This window comes from Thalassophryne amazonica, chromosome 4 (genome assembly GCF_902500255.1).
Source record: "Thalassophryne amazonica chromosome 4, fThaAma1.1, whole genome shotgun sequence".
Taxonomy (NCBI): Eukaryota; Metazoa; Chordata; class Actinopteri; order Batrachoidiformes; family Batrachoididae; genus Thalassophryne; species Thalassophryne amazonica.
This window is the reverse complement of record NC_047106.1, coordinates 107,121,758-107,139,275: the sequence shown is the minus strand read 5'-3', so window position 1 is coordinate 107,139,275 and position 17,518 is coordinate 107,121,758. Positions and strand designations below refer to the sequence as shown.

At 40.4% G+C, this 17,518-nt stretch overlaps 1 protein-coding gene across 1 annotated transcript in view; it reads right to left on the bottom strand.

Annotated features, from left to right (window-relative positions):
• Positions 1-17,518, bottom strand: part of frya (furry homolog a (Drosophila)) — a 260,590-nt gene that overhangs the window by 55,333 nt on the left and 187,739 nt on the right. The window contains exons 35-46 of the mRNA XM_034168395.1: positions 16,471-16,716; positions 15,834-15,984; positions 13,664-13,767; positions 12,868-13,053; positions 9,183-9,381; positions 8,014-8,135; positions 7,735-7,922; positions 6,158-6,252; positions 5,489-6,069; positions 4,142-4,239; positions 3,391-3,561; positions 2,582-2,722 (exon numbers count right to left, since the gene is read on the bottom strand). Of these exons, the coding sequence (XP_034024286.1) occupies positions 2,582-2,722; positions 3,391-3,561; positions 4,142-4,239; positions 5,489-6,069; positions 6,158-6,252; positions 7,735-7,922; positions 8,014-8,135; positions 9,183-9,381; positions 12,868-13,053; positions 13,664-13,767; positions 15,834-15,984; positions 16,471-16,716 (2,282 nt within the window). The remainder of the gene's footprint in view (positions 1-2,581; positions 2,723-3,390; positions 3,562-4,141; positions 4,240-5,488; positions 6,070-6,157; positions 6,253-7,734; positions 7,923-8,013; positions 8,136-9,182; positions 9,382-12,867; positions 13,054-13,663; positions 13,768-15,833; positions 15,985-16,470; positions 16,717-17,518) is intronic.

The window sequence follows — 17,518 nt, the reverse complement described above, 5'->3', positions numbered from 1 at the left end:
GTTGCCTGGAGAGGGGAAAACTTATACACAGGGGCAAAAAATTATAGGCTGTTCATCTACAATGATCTCCAATGCTTTAAAATGTACAAAAAAAAACAACAAAAAAAACAGAGACGCATGGAAGAAAACGGAAAACAACCATCAAAATGGATAGAAGAATAACCAGAATGGCAAAGGCTCACCCAATGATCAGCTCCAGGATGATCAAAGACAGTCTGGAGTTACCTGTAAGTGCTGTGACAGTTAGAAGACGCCTGTGTGAAGCTAATTTATTTGCAAGAATCCCCCGCAAAGTCCCTCTGTTAAATAAAAGACGTGCAGAAGAGGTTACAATTTGCCAACGAACACATCAACTGGCCTAAAGAGAAATGGAGGAATATTTTTTGGACTGATAGAGAGTAAAATTGTTCTTTTTGGGTCCAAGGGCTGCAGACAGTTTGTGAGACGACCCCCAAACTCTGAATTCAAGCCACAATTCACAGTGAAGACAGTGAAGCATGGTGGTGCAAGCATCATGATATGGGCATGTTTCTCCTACTATGGTGTTGGGCCTATATATCGCATACCAGGTATCATGATAAGTTTGGATATGTCAAAATACTTGAAGAGGTCATGTTGCCTTATGCTGAAGAGGACATGCCCTTGAAATGGGTGTTTCAACAAGACAATGACCCCAAGCACACTAGTAAACGAGCAAAATCTTGGTTCCAAACCAACAAACTTAATGCTTCGCAGATGTGAAGAAATCAGGAAAAACTGTGGTTATACAACTAAATACTAGTTTAGTGATTCACAGGATTGCGAAAAAAGCAGTTTGAACATATTAGTTTTGAGTTTGTAGCGTCACCAGAAGATGCTACGATTATTGTGAACACCCCCTTTTCTACTTTTTTTAACTAATAGCCCAATTTAATAGCCTTGATCATGAATGCTTGGTCTTGGATTTGTGAGAATCTACTGAATCTACTGGTACCTTGTTTCCCATGTAACAATAAGAAATATACTAAAAACCTGGATTAATCTTTTTAGTCACATAGCACTAGTAGAGAAGCTTGAATCTTTGACTGGACTGGGTTGCTTGACGTGAGGACGTTTCGCTTCAAATCACAGAAGCTTCCTCAGCTAAAATTCTTGCTCTGGTAGTCTGACTTCTGTCTTGACTCTTGTAGAGAAGAATAAACCAGAAGCCAACAAAAGCTGGAGTTTTTTAACCTAACCAGACCCCTCCTATCGAGAGGCTGACTGCTATAGGCTAGTGACTAAACAATAGCTCTAATTAGCACCTATTGTGCACTCTCCTAATGATGGGATGGAAGCCTCCCCTGATGGCTCCCTTGACGACTCTCCTGATGACGTGAATGACTCATTACCATGAACAAAAGACTGAAACTGCTTTGACCTGAGTACCCCATTGTAAACAGGGGACAAAGAGTGTCTGAGACCTGCCCCCCGGTTTACAAAGAATGCTTCCTTGACACCTCTCTCAAACAATTTCTTCCATTTGAAATGGTTTGCTCGTGGCTGTGCAGTGTCCTGCACAGCCATGAGCTTGGGGTGAGTAGCAGGGTGGAGGTGGGGTGGGGGTGTCATGTGTGCAGATGAGATGAGTTTGTATCAGTCAGATGAGTTTGTATCAGTTTCTGTCACTGTGTGCATAATGTCTGGAGTTGCCTTGACAACAACAGACTGTAGGGGAGAGCAGAAAGATAAGAGGGGCAGCCGAATGGTTCACCAAGGTCGTAGAGATTCTTCTGGAGGAAAACAGTGGGGCGTTTTGACCTTCGGAGGCTGATAAGCCTGCCATGTTTAGGGTTAAGCAGAGAAACACTATTTACAGCTCCTCTGACCAACCAAATCCAATTTATGAGTATTTCCTGGTCTCTGACATCTTCCCTTGCAAGGCGTACATTTGCTCCAAGATGTTTTCCAACTTATGTCTGAGTTCAAGGGTTAACACAGTCTGAGACTCTACCTCCTTGCCCAACTCATTAATCATGACAGACAGGTGAGGGGTAATGGTTCTGGTAGCAGCCATCTTGGCAATTCTCCGGTAGGTCAGGGCAGCACATAAACCAATAAGCACCAGCTCTCCCACTATAAAACCAAATATAAATAAGTCTTCAATGTCCTCCACAGAGAGTGGTACCAAGCACACAATGCGCCACTTCTCCCAGGCATTGAAAACATAGCCCACAGGGTAGGTACCATCTGGGCACTCAGGGTCCTCCAGCCCTGATTTCCTTGTTGAAAACATGGTGTCAATGGCTTTCAGAGACCAGCTGATCAATTCCATGGGTAATCCAAATATAGTTTGAAGAATTCACAGTCCAGTGAAGTCAGGACTTTGAAGGTTGTAGCAGAGATAGAGGAGATAGAGGAGAGAGGAGGAGATGCAACCACCCTCGCCAGAGTCCCAAGCTCAAAAATCTATCTATCTATACATACCTTGGGCATGGATGAGGTCACTCACGAAACTTACAGACTCAGTTGCCTACTGATTTTACTGCTCACATTAGATCAAAGTGATATGAAAGTCCCAATTCGAGAAAAGGTATGAAGAAGCTCCATGTTCATAACTCACCTGGACAAATTTCTCAATTGTCTTTAACACCTCCATGTTGAAGGGCTTGGCTTGAATTCCACTCAGGTCCATGTGACTCAGGAGGCTGTAGATAATTTGTAAAAGACTCTGCTGCATACTGGGAAGGCCTTTCTCCAACAGCTGTTACAACAGAATAAAATTAATTTGAATTTATTTTGCACATTGTGAGAATACTAATTACTGCATGACTTCAGGGCCATCAAGTATACTCAAAGGCAATACACACATTAACTATCAAAACATCAGAATAACACTTATAGGTGATTTGCCAATAGGTGGTTTGCAGAACATTTTTTCATGGATATTGTTTCATGACAGCTAACAAGTTGTTAGAATTGTTTTTTAAACATCTGTTTGCATTACGAGCCACATGATTTGTTTTTTTTTTTTAGTTTGAGGTTTTCCCTTATAAAATTGACAATGGTTCAGGCATATTTTAGTGGAATGATCTGACACTTACAAAAGAAAATCTGATGGTTGAGTATTTTATATCCTGAGAATGTTCTTTGAAACAATAAGGTTGGAGGTGGAAACACTGGCTGTCAGTATCATCCAACACAAAACCCAAACAACATCTGTGGATTGGACTTTGCTGTGTGTGACAGCAGACAAATCCACCATGCACCATGACATAAGATACTGTCTTACCTTTTGTACCTGTGCAGTTGGATTTAAATGTGTTAAACTCTTCAAATAATTGACACAATATTAGTGTGGTAATTTTGTTCACAACATATTTTCATAATTAACATTTTCAGTGCCCATCAGTATTGTACAGCCCAACAAACCTCTGTCATGTAAGTAACCAGGTTGAGTGTGATGTCTGAGAATGCTTCATGTAGGTAGCGACACACGACATTGACCCAAGATGAGCAGTCTCGTGTATAGGAGTGCGTTTTGTATAAGGTCATGACATGAGCAAGGTTGGAGAGCTTGGTGTTCTTCTCTTCAAGGCATACCTACACACAGAACAAGTTTAAGCTGAAAACACAGTTAGAGCAAAAACAAGAATAAGAATCAATAGGGGACCGCAGTCTCATTTGAACCCTGTGTGATATCGCAGGATTTGACCACTTAGGAGGACCTCAGCTCTGTTGAGCAATATATAAACAGCATAACTTCACACAGATAAATGGTGTTTGCTTTCAGCTGCAATCACCGAAGCAGTTGCAAAAAGTATTTTTTTTTTTCGGTTCCCAGTGTAGAAGAAAAGGCGAGGCAGATGGGAGAAGTCATGTCAGGAAGTGTTAGCCTACACACCTAACCAGAGTAGCTCTGTTCTCTTGCCTGCAAAACTGCCTCCACATATTTGAGCTCCGGTTCAGAAACAAACCGCAACACATGTCCACTTTCCCACCACATCGTCACTTTTACTTTGCATTTTCACTTTGTTTGTGTGTAATTTTGCCAGGAAAACCCATTGAAAATGCTGTGGTTGGTCCCCCAGAAGTAGAGAAATTACATCATATGTGTCATATTTTACCCCTTTAGCGCCCGTCCTCAAATGAGACTACAGTACCCAATTCACTGGAGCCAGACCTGTGCTATTCTTTCTGCAACATCTTGACAGAACTGCGTGGGACTATCAAAATTCTGTAACAGATGAGGTAGCAGGCAGAGGACATTCAATGGAAAACCTACAGGATGGAACAGACAAACACATGTAGTGATTCATATAAAAAAATCACTTTGAACAAATTTCATGAGCAACACATTCTATGTGCAAATGAATACAGTATAGAAGGTTTAGAACAATGGTCTGTATATTAATCAGCTACAGAATGCTGGAACAATGGTGGGGCTCAGTTTATTTATCACATTTTATTATATGTTTTACTTGAAAATAAATAAAGGTAAAAACATTTGACACAAAGGGTGCATATGTCCGCCAAGGCCACAGAGTCCACTTTAAATTAAATTAAGGCACACAACAAATGTCTGTCCTTAGTCCACAGGTCTATATACTACTACTACTATTTTGTGGACAATTATCAATACACACATTTGACTGTAATTTTGGGAGTGATCTGGATTGTTCACCTTTGATTCTTATCACTGATCTGTGATCCTGACGCTGTTCTGTATTTCTGATTAGTCATCTTTGATTCCAGTTACCTAGCTTTGATGGCTGACCTTTGCTGACATCTGATCCTGATCACTCATCCTCAGTTCTGACCGTTCATCCCAGATCACTGACCTTGGATCTCAATTGCTAACCTGTGAACCTGAACACCTATCTGTGATCCTGATTGTAAATGCTTGATCTCAATACTCATTCTCAATCCTTGGCTATCATATTGATCACTCATCTTTGATCCTGAATTTTGCTGCTTATCAACAACATTTGATCCTGATCACTGAGCTTTGATTCTGACTGCTGGCATTTGATTCAGATCAATCATCTGTGAGCATGAGTTAGATCCTGATCACTCAGCTTTGATAGACTGCTGAACTTACATCTTGACTGGTGTTTGCATTGATCCTGTAGTTAGGACAAAATAAATGAGGATAAAGGGATGGGTCCTAAACTTTGAGCTTAATTACTGAACCTCTATCGTGATTGCTTAGATTTTCTGATCTGGATCAAAGAAATTAGCATCAGAGATCACACATCACAGCTCAAAGGTTAACCATCAAAGGCAGGATCTGCCCATTGATAACTGAAATAAGTGCATTTTGAAAATGAATGAATGAATTTAATGACCCATGGCATACCTCTCCCCCAAATTTCATTGAAATACGTTCATCTCCTTCCTGCCAATCAAACAGACAAACTGCAACAAAACCGTAACTTTCTTGACAGAAATAAATATTGCCAACTTCAATTCTCAAGCACCCACATCTGTATCTGCTTTTAAGAATAGGGGATTGATTGCTGAAGTGTACCTATAGCTTGTGAAGTGTCCACTACAGGCACTCGTGACACAGGTGTGAGTTGACAGAAGAGTTGAAGCGTAAGGTCAGTAGTAGACACAGACGTGAAGCCTTTCAGCAGCAGTTGCTGGAGCCCATTGAAACTGCTCCACTTTAGCTGGCTCTGCAGTTTCCCCAGCTTCTCTCTGTTCTCCAGTTTGTCCAGTGACATGTGACCCAGCAGCTTATTCAACAATCTTAAAGACATCTGATACTCAAACTCAAAGTCTGACTCCATCAGTGACACTGCCACCCAGAAGACTGTAGCCAGCAGGTTGCTGGGGTGGTTGATGTTGGTTGGATCTGTGAAGCTGTCTTTCGATAAGGAAGTGCTGCAAGCCTTGGCTAATAAAAGCTGTTGTTCACAAGCTTGGATACGGTCCACTGTGGCACTACGAGGTGTGTCAGACCACTTGTCTGCTTCACCAAACTTCTTGGGGACAGAGGAGCTCCTCTGGTGTTGGCTTCTGTTTTCTCTTCTGGGGTTGAGTTGCCCTGTGCTCTTCCTGCTGGACATCAACTTGAAAGCAGTGAGGAAATCTGGAGATGATGCTCTGCAGTGAAACCAACACATGAAAGTTCTTGGATTTCTCAGCAAGATTATCTGTTTTGTAAATATAAAAATGATAAAGGAACTCAAACCTTGTGAAGACAGCCATGAGATCATTGTTCTTAAGACATTCTGCCAAATTATCCACCACAGACTCAAGAGTAAGTAACACTTCCATTACATAGCCCTGTACGAAAGAAATGGGAATGACTGGAGTTGTGGGCTGTCAGTGAGAACAAACGTAAATGTGCATATGAACATTTACAAGCAAAGGGGTGGATTTATCAAAAAGTACTTATACTTGAAAACATGCATAAAGGTATATAAATCTTTGACCATGTGCATGTACTAGAGATGCAACAAAAAATATAAAATTCAAAATTTGCAATATATTATGCCACAATTTATGTAACAAAGCATTAACTGTTTACTGAAAAAAAAGAGAATGATTATATATCTGTGAGACGGCCAGATGAAATAACCGCTAGCATTTGGGCTTATTAGCGCTGGCATTTGAATATTTGATGTTGGACTTTTGTGTTAACTGTTGCAAGAGAAGTCAGTTCTATAATGGCCCTGTGGTCTGTTTGTGGTTGTCATTGTATAGCATGAAGCGGATGAGAATATACTATGCTTCCTGAGTGGGATGCCAGTCCTATGCAGGCTACTTCCCCAAACAAGGCTTGCAACCATTTACAGCTGGGTGGACCAGTGTTGCAGACTGAATGGTCCCCGCTAAAAATTGGTCCACCTTGCCTTCACTGCACATGCGTCATTTGGGACCACAGTAGCACGTCTGAGTCTGACTCTCTACAACCAAAGCGATCAAAGGGAATAATGTGATTATTAACCAACAGATGACAAAGTAAAACCCCTTAAATCATTCTAAAGTCAGATTTAAGCAGAAACAAGGCGATCATCACCTCATTTTGCTACTTACGCACTGAAATGACGTAGGCGTAGCTGCACGTCAGACGTCGGCCATGCTGCTGCTGCACTCTGATCAGTCTGCCGTGTTTTATTATGAAATAATGCTGAATTTATGTGGAAAAGATTGTTGTACAAAATCTTCAGATATCTTTTGCTGAGATAGATGATGAAACGAGGTGATAATCGGTGGATCACAACTGATGCTCCAAAATGACACATGCGCAGTGAAGTCAGGGCGGACCAGTTTTTAGGGGGGACCGTTCGGTCGGCAACACCAGCACCATGCAGATGAAGGGTCTTGACCAAGGACACAGACAGGCGGCATGACTAAGAATCAGCCCAGGTCTACATTGTTATCCCAACTCCCATCCCACTGTGCTATGTGCCCTACAACAACAGCTGGTCGTTAATTGCTGTATCATGAAAAAAAACTAACCCACCATAAACAGCTCTCTACATGTCAAGCATATAACACACAGCCTTGGACTGGACTGTTCAGAACCACTGCAGAGTTGATACAACAGCCAGTGGCATCACTACCCTCAGCAACCAGTGATCCAGAGTTTAAAAAGCAAATCTGTTGAAAAATGGTGCAGTCTTGCCAATAGGTTGTACGTATTTTGCTGCTATGAAATGTGGACATTAAAGAAGGAATTTCAATGTGGATGATCCCTCAACATGTGTGCTTATGACATATTGGGATCACGTGTCCAAAAAGACATACACAGAGTGCACTAACCTGTACTTCCTCTCCATATTCTCCAACGACTTCCACCAACCTGGACAGCAGGGCGGACACAGCGTGAGCAGAGATCGGCTGCCGAAGAGCTCTGAACACCTGGTAAGAACGGCTAACGTAGTGACGGGAAGAACTACACAAGGCAGTCTGCAGTGCCACATCACTGAGCTCCTGCTCCAGCTGCAAATCTAGCCAGGACAGTGAAAAGAGGTGAAAAAAAGAATCCATAATGAATTAGTGTTGATCTGTTCTGTCCAGTTTTAATAATGGAAGGGTTACCTGACTTGGACACTTTGAAAATGGACACCACATGTCGCAGAAAGTTTGTCAGCTGTCCAGTGCTCTTGGCATTCTGGTTCTTTGGTGAAATGTCCTCATGGCACCACAGAGGTCCACTCACTCTGTAAGACAGCCGTATCTCTGTCACAAACAACAACAGTACCTATTCTGTGAGGAGCTCTGTCACGCTAACTGTCAGAAAATTCACAGAAGAGGCAAAATGATCAATCAACCAGTTTTCGGTTGAGTCAATTCAGTATCCCCAATGGATAAACTGCCAAAGATATTCTAATAAATTAAAACGCAAAAGGTTCAGTTGGTTTATATGATGGCCATTTTAATGATCACATACAAATTCAACATTCTAAATATCCTCAGTACTCTTATTTAATTACACCAATGCACAAAAGTAGCACATGTGGGAGTATTGTTTTTGGTTCAAGGGTCAAACTCATTGAGAATCTTTACATCAAGAAATATGTTACAGATACACCTATGGTTACAAATAAGCATAGATTTAAAATTATATATCAATGTTATATATTATATATCAATGTTCTTTTGGTGACTTTTGAGATGTTTAGGTCAAATTCAAGGTCATAACGGTTTAACATCAAAGTGTTTGGAGCCAGTATGGATTAAATATGGTGGAAGGGTTATGTATCAGTCAAGGATGAAGTGGTTCAGCTTCAGATAGAACTGATCAAATCTCATAGATTCTGGCATTACCGACTTGGACCCATTTCAAATTAATTCTCTGAAATCGCAAAGAAGTAATTTGCATGAATTATGTCAAACATGTAATGTGTGGGTGTTACACTCTCCGAATATCTCTTCTTGTTTTCTTTGACACATTTGCTTGCATTTGCTTTTTGGATCTGCATGTTGATTTGGCAGAGATTCTAGAGCAGATGCCTTTTAAATAAAAAATGTATACGCTGAAGCTATCGACAAGCTAATGCACTATCAGCAATGCATCACTAGGGGGTAGTATAGATCAAGCAGTAAAAAAGGGCGCCATACATCAGGAGGCTTTTCAGTGAATTTGTAAATGATATAAAATAGGTGCCTTTTCCTTTTCAATCAAATACAATAAATTCTCTTCAAGCAAAACTATATACTTATTGCTGAACATCAGCACTTATTTCTTAACATATAAATGTCAGCACCTTGTGGTTAAAAACTCAATGAGTTTGTCAGTCTTCTCATCCATTGTATTGGAGGCTACCAGCTCCTCCATCTCCTGTGAGATATCAGGCAGGTTGTTGGTGCCACCGAGGCTCAGGCTGGATGAGGTCGAGGAGGAGCTCAGGCCAGAGTCTGGCACAGGAGACACCTGACACTCCCGAAGAAAGTCAAAACCAGGTCCTGAACACAAAAGAACAGGAGTGGAATCAGAAAGGAGCTGCAGGACTGTCTTCATGTCTCTGAGCAGATCATTACACAGAAAAATGTGATTCATGTTTGATTTAAATCAGCAATCTGATTAGAGCCTGATTGTCTACTGGGTAAATAACATCAAATGTAGACATTGAAATTATAGAGGGAAAAAATAGAGAAACTTTCTTTGAATCTAAATTACAATATCATTCATACGTGGTATCTTTATAATACACATTTTAACAAGAACATCTGTCCATCTACAGAAATGAAAAGAGAATACTATAGACATGTCAAAAGTGTCTATACATTGGAAAAACAAAGTCGAGAGAGAGGATGGAGGCCAAACAGGTTTATCCAAGTCAATGCAGATAGCCACAATTCAGAAACAGGCTAAAAATAGCAGAATGGAAATGCTTTAATCAATTAAGACTTATGATGTCCTCTGTATACAGCACCATATTTGGCACAGTGTCCAAACATTTTCTCCACAAATAAGAAATGCATATACGTCTGCTTGATGTTAAAATTCATATCAGCTGAAGAGAAGACTGTGGTGTCAAACTGCACCTATTTAGAAAACATATTTGTGTCTAAAGCTACAGTGTATAGGGCTTAGAGTCTTCATGTGTAAATACCTTTTATTTTTCAGTATATCACTTAAATTATAATGACAAATAGGTGATTGAGAACAACAGGGCTAAGGTCCTGTAGGACTTCAAATTCCAGACAGACAAGCAGCTTCTAACAAACCAACCGGACATAGTGGTGGTTGACAAGGAAAATAAGACTGCAGTTGTGATCGATGTGGCAATCCTAGATGACATCAACATCAGAAAGAAGGAGCATGAGAAAACAGAAACGTACTAAGGGCTGAAGGAACAACTGGAGTAGATGGTAACGTAGAGTAGAAGGTAAAGTCCAAAGTGGTCCCAGTAGTAACAGGAGCACTAGGAACTGTAACCCTCAAATTGGAAGAGTGGCTCCAGCAGACTCCAGGCACAACATCAGATGTGTTTCTGTCATCATTATGATTTAAAAAGCATAAACAGTTATTTGATAATAAATGGCTTCACACAACCACTAGCCATGAGTGAAAAGGTTTTTGCGTTATTCATATTCTCTGAAAAATGGTCAAAAATTCAAAATTTCTGCCAGGGCATCTAAATGTTTGAGCACAACTGTACATAACGGATTAGTTACAGTCAGGAGGTGCCGAACAATCTACGGGGAATCCACAGCACCAATTAGGCTTACGTACTGCCTCAATTAAATGCCTGACCTTGAACAGGGACCTGCCTCATTGAATGGCCATGTCAAAACTTCATCTGAAAAAATTAATGGCTAAATAAATCAATGTACTGCATTTATATAGCACTTTTCCATCTGCACCAGATGCTCAAAGCACTTTATAATTATGCCTCACATTCACCCATTCACACAGACACTGATGTCAGGGTACAGCCATGCAAGGCGCTCACTACACACCGGGGGCAACTTGGGGATTAAGGACCTTGCTCAAGGACCCTTAGTGATTGCCCTAAATATGCGTCAGGCATTATGCACATTAAAAAGATTAAATTTGGTCGAGTCATTCTTTTTTTTATAAGTACCTTAAAATCCTAAAGCCTGATTTATGCTTCTTCAACTCCGTGGCCATGCAATGACGTTGATGTGCTCATGACCCTTCAAAAGTTCTCCATTGCGTTGGTGGGTGTCTTTTTCTGGATCAATTTGTCCCCCAGTGAGCTCCACTTCTTTATACAATCATCAACCTCCAAACCAACGTTATGGTACATGCAATTTCCCTCCATGAATTGCAGGTCATTCGAGTGTTTTTGTAGTTTTTAGACTCTGTGTTGTAAAGTTGGTCATATTTGCAGACTTTTCTGCCAGACGTGCACATAAAACCTTTCAAAATGTGATGGGAGAGGAAGGAGTGAAAACATAAAACTGAGAAATCACCGCCCTTGCAGTCTCCGTCGTTTTGTAGGTGTGTGCAGGGATATGTGTGAAACTTAACACCATTTTACAGTGCAGGCAGCAAGCATCATTTTGTTAATAATCGGTGGCCTTGAATTATGGCCTGTCTTGTTTAGACACTGGGTCTGAGCATGGTTTGAAAAAATAAACACCCAGGCTTTTAATCAAGGAAATTAAGGAAGTACCCACTTTCCTCAAATCGGAGAGTGTCAGTGCTGAACTTCATTTGTACCTCTGTTGCGACTGGGTAATCCCAGACTGCTCTGTCCGGTACATATGAGGGGTTTTTAATGGAAATACATTGCGATGGGATGGGGCATTTTGTCTGATGTGAGCGAAAATCCGTTATACAAAATCCAGTATATACAGTGTTTATTAGATGGAAAACCATACAAGAGCACTGGGACTTTCGCTTTTGTCCGAATATCTGGTTTATACGATGACGGTTTAGGTGAATTTTACTGTATATCATGATATGAAATGACATTGTCATATGATATTTTTGTCATTTCACACAGCCCCAATTTGATTAGTGGAATAAATACCACTTCAACTATTTCTACTGTACATAAAAAAGAAAAACTCCCTTGTTATAAAATTACCCAATCCAGTTAAGGCTTCATGCATCAGTCATACAGCACAAAATAAATACCAGGCTTCATATAAACCATAACCAAAACCTTATTCATACACATCAGCTGCACTAATCATTGTAGATAAGTTAGTAATGGCAGTTTTTAATATTAGTTTATCACAGTCCATGTTCACGAATCATCAGATGAAATGATCCAGATCTGCCTGAAAAAGCTGAAGGTTCTCCCTGGACATCTGGATCCTCGTACATTTTGTGAGAAATCTTGGGACCCATTGTGCTGAAAGTTTCCAAATTTCCAGTTGTTCCATCACAACTGAGTAAAACCTCTCCTGGAAAATGCCTACAGTACTGGCTATATGACACTCACTCTTCTGTCAGCGAGGGCTATATATCATGGATCTTCCGGATCATATCAGTTGAAGTGTTAGTTACGGGTCTTCCTGATCTTTTTCAATTTTTGACGCTTATTCTGCCACTCTTGAATTCAGCTGACCAGCATTCAAATGCAGCATAAGACCAATGCCATTACCATTACCATTTCCTTGTGGATCTCCTTCGGTGACATTCCCTTTTTCTGTGAGATACAGAATCACAGCACGCCCACTAGCTTTGTCCATTTTGCTAATCTGACTCACCCCTACCCGCTTCACTGAAATATTGTGTCTGCAACATTGCACCCACTGAGTCAAAATTTCACACATTCTCGAGAGAAATGGTTTCTCAGAAAAGTAAGATGGAGAACCACACCTTACTTTAATGGACCAATCTCAAATCTTTTCAATCACTCCACATATATTCCATTTCTACTAATACACACTCTTAAATCTACACAATACAGCTTTAAGAAAATCAACAGAATATAGCATTTCTAATGACCCAACTCCAGTACACTTTACCTGAAGATAAATATTCTGTCTGAAGGGTTGGTTTACATGTCAGCATCTTGGTACTGTTGAGTTCATGTGTTTGCAGAAAGACCGTGGCAATGGTCTTGAAGTTGTTATGGCAGGATAGCATGATGAGCAGGTGGACGAGGAGACGCCTGCTGTGCACAAACACCTCGGGACGGTAGTGATCCATGCCTGAAGAAAACACCACAATCAACTGCTGTATTTCAGCACACTATGAATGTGTTTTGTACCAAGGTGCTAAAGCATCAACTGTAACAGGAAAGACCAATGATGTACAATTCACTGTCTGACTTCAAACACAAGCTGAGTGACTTTTAAAAAACAACAACTAGAAGGCATTCAGAGGGTGCATACCTCCACCAAGGCCACATAAGTTCCTGAAAATATGTTGCGGATCAAATTCAAAATAAAAATTTTTATGACATTATCAATCTGCTCAACAAATTTCATCAACATCCTGTTACAACCTTTTGAGCAAAATGTTGCTATGTGCCAAGAACACTTCTGGATCTCAGCTCCAGAATACTATATTCCAGGTGATCTTCAAAACTGAATGAATTGTATAAAAGAAATGAAGATGATATAATTCTTTCATAGTTAAAAATAGAACCGTGAAGAATTACATTGCACTGTCTGCAGTCCATAATTGCCTTTGGAGGTTGAGAAAATTAAAGGTCAGTTACAGACATTAAGCTGGTCAAATCAATGTCACCTTTTCAAATCCCCTCTTCAAATGCAATTTTACAGGATCTAGCGGTGAGCGATTATGGCAGGAACTCACCCAAAAACAAAGCATGTAACATTAAAGGGAGATGCATGGCCCAGTCCTCCCTCACACTGTGGTCCACAACCAACTCTGTCATGAAGATGACTGCAATGTTACATCTATATAATAAGAACACACAAGGGAAGATTCTTGAAAGTTATCCAACACAAACTTTTCATGTTGTGCATAGTGCTCTCTTTATCCAAACCCAATACTAGCTACACAGGCAGCCATCAAAAAACAACAAAGTTTTTGTTGTTGTACTGGCTAGTAAGGTTATATTACAATTATATCCATTAATCAGGTAATACATATAGATCTAAAATCAGAAAATTGTAAACAAATCATACAAAAATGCAGATCTACATACAAGCTAAAATCTTCAAATTATATGCTTTTTCTGACAACAAATTTTGTTTCATTTTTTTAAATTATTCATTTTACAGAAATCAAAACTGAGAAAACTGCTGAGACAGGCTTCAGCCCCCACCTCCCCCTGGCCCCTGTGACCCTTCACTGGAGTAAGCAAGTATAGAAAATGGATGGATGGTGTTGTAGTTGGAACCACTATGAACTAGAGCTGGACCCCCAGCACAAGAGGTTAGTGCAAAAACAACGATGCTTTAATATCCAGGTGACAATGAAGGTACAAAGTTGACAAAAACACTCCAAAGTGACAAAATCCAAAAGGACTGACAAGGTGATCAAACTACAAAGAAAAGCGACTGCCAAAAAAATAACAGTGAGGTAAAACACTAACTACACAGAGAAACACAGGTGAGGATAGACAAATTGCGTGACACTGGAATCGAGGGCTGATCGCACGGGAATACACTGAGAGTCAAAGTAATCAACCAGCAAAGAACATTAATAAGAGTGTGGCTTAAATAATCAGTCTTAATTTAACACTGGCAGTGTTAGTTTTACACTGGTGATTTTACTGTGTCACACTCACCCACATGCACTCATTTCCATCCACACACCCAGGACTGTGGACACACACATGCAAACTACAGCAACCTGGTCTCACGGCAAGTCGTGCTTCAGCAGCACGAAATATACATTAATCTATTGGTTTGTGATATTGTGACGAAAAGCGCCCCATTTTCGTCATGGCAGCAGGAATTCATTCTCATTCATTCCGTGATGGCTGCATGAAATTAAAAGTGAAGCGGGGGGTCGGGGTGATTATGGTTAGGGTGGGGGGAAGGAGTAAGATTAGTTTATGGTTAAGGTTAGGGATGGGGGTGGGAGTAGGGTTACGAATAGTGAGTTAAAAAAGCTCTGTCAAGAAAATTTGACTCATTTCGTCACGGGAGCACGAAAAAAACAAACAAACAAAAAAAAAAACGTGAGATTGGGCTGACTACAGACAGGTGACAGGGATTCACATGAGGGGCACAGAACCCGGGGAGACAGGACAAGGCACTTGACCAAGAGCAAAAAGACACGGAGAGAACACAAAAGCCCCGGCCACAGGCCAAAACCACAACAGATGGAAAACAGAAAAACAGGGACTTTTGTCATTTGCAAAGTTGAAAGAAGCAAATATTTATCCATTTGCACTGAAAAAATTATGTGACTATTAACAGACTGGGGAGAGTGTCTGTGCTATGTCAGTAGCTTGGAATATATATGTCTCCTTGAACTTTTGAATAGTTTGGATTGTGCAAAGTAGATAGTGACCATCTCAACAACAGACTACTTGCAACAAGGTAATAAATAAATAAATAAATAAATAAATAAATAAATAAATAAATAAATAAATAAGTAATATGAGTTTGGCCAGTGGTTAAAAATACTGTGAGTTTGATCAGTGGTTAGAAGTACTATACTATGAGATCTGTGAATGAGTTCAAGAACAGGAGCAGATGAATGGTTAAATAATAATAAAATGTAAGTTAACACTCAAAAATGAAAAATAGCCATGACAATTAACTTCTGAATTTAAAATTTTGACTCAATCCTTTGAAAACTATTTTTTTTTAAAATCACAGTAAATAAAGTTAATTTTATAGATTTAATTATCTCTAAGAGATGGGTTACCATCAGGATGCTTCACATACTTAACCTCAAATGGTACTCTGATCACGCTTTGAGAACCACAGATTCACATATGTGCGACAAACATGCCAAAAGTATTATGAATAAGCGCACTTTCCATTTCTATGTGCAACAGTCTAACCTGTGCAGTGGACTCCGTGGAGTGACCGTTTCTGGTAAAAAGTCCACCAGTGGTGCCCAGCATCCTCCATTCGCAGGCATTGGCAGAGGATGAGGCCGGTTTTTCTCGGTGACAGTCATCAACCAGTCAGCATAAGGGGGCAGAGGATCACCTAAATGGTGAGAGAAAAACTAACTACTGGTATCTGCAAACCCCTAAAGTAATTGCTCTTTTTACATTTTGTATAACTCAGCATTTATGCCCCCCCACCCAAAGCAGACGAGAACTGTTGCAAAAATGTATATGTAAATATGCTGTGATCAGTCATCATCGAGATGATTTGAGGCTATTTATTCAGTCTTTACACTTTTAAATTATGATGCTTTGGTGCAAGGTTATAATTCAGACTAATAAAATGCAATAAAGCTGTTTTGGGTCCCTGGCAGCAGACCAGTGGCCCTGGCTTTGACCACTATTATTGCAGTGCCAGGTCTCACAGAAGCCTTTTAAGAGCTCCAGGCCAGTCAGCTCAGCTCATGCATTATCAATGACATTATTATTGGCATCATCTGACCCTTCAGCCAAGGCAGTGTATTCCACGCTCACCAGACCATGAAGGCCAATTATTCAAACGTGGAACAGAACAGAAAGCACTCACTCTTTTCATCATCGTATGATCCTCCTGAGCTGTTGCTGTAGCGAGACTCAAGGCGGTTGTGGGCTCGCATTATGTTGCCACGTCTGAAGTCAGAAATGGGAATTATCATGATAAAATGTTTGCAAAAGACAAAGTATAAAGATCTCATTGCCCACCTGTCCTCATTGTCCTTTGCTGTCTTTGTGCCATCTGTGTCAGGAAAGCTTTCCTGGCCTACTACAACAGTATTGCTGCTTGATGTCGTGCCTTGAAACATGCCACAAAACAAAAAGAGATGAAGGCTACCTATCTTTTACCCAGCACAAAGCGCTTCAGGGATGAGTTTTCTTTGATGCACAGCACAGCATATTTTTGCTACATTAAACCTTGTGCAGACATCATTTTATGTCCAACATCCACATGATTTCAATTATATACCACTCGTGCTGACACTGAGGTGTTTGACCAAAAATGAGGTGTGGCCAAGTGCAGAGCTAGTGTGTTGGTATTGTCCATCACCAGAAAGCACTTGTACTGAGATCATCTAAAGCCACATCTAATGCAGAGTGCTATCCAGTGACTACGATTACATGCAGCCAATAACCTTTTCATAACCCTTTCATAACCGGAATATTAGCAATAACCCGGATGCGCACTGCCATGTAAACACCCGCAAAAACCCAAATATGCTCATATTCCGGTTTTTAAAAACCCGAAAATGACCACTGGGTTACTCCTTTTCTAACCCGAATATCAGGTCATATAAACGCGCATCAAGATATCCCCATAGAGAGGAACATTAATTTGTGTTCTGCGCATGTCCTATCTGGAAGGAATTTTGATCTTTTGAGTACGGCAACTACTTGTATGCGGTGCACGGAACCCACCGGACACCACAGAAGCATAGGTAAACAGACGCGGCAGCACAGCACCACACTTTTGGAAAGTGGAGGAAGCCGAGTACTTCATTAGTATTGTGAAAGACATGAATATAATGTCTTTTATTAATGGTAGAAAGTACAGAGATAGCGACATTTACAAGAAGGTGGCCGAAAAGTTACGTGAAGCA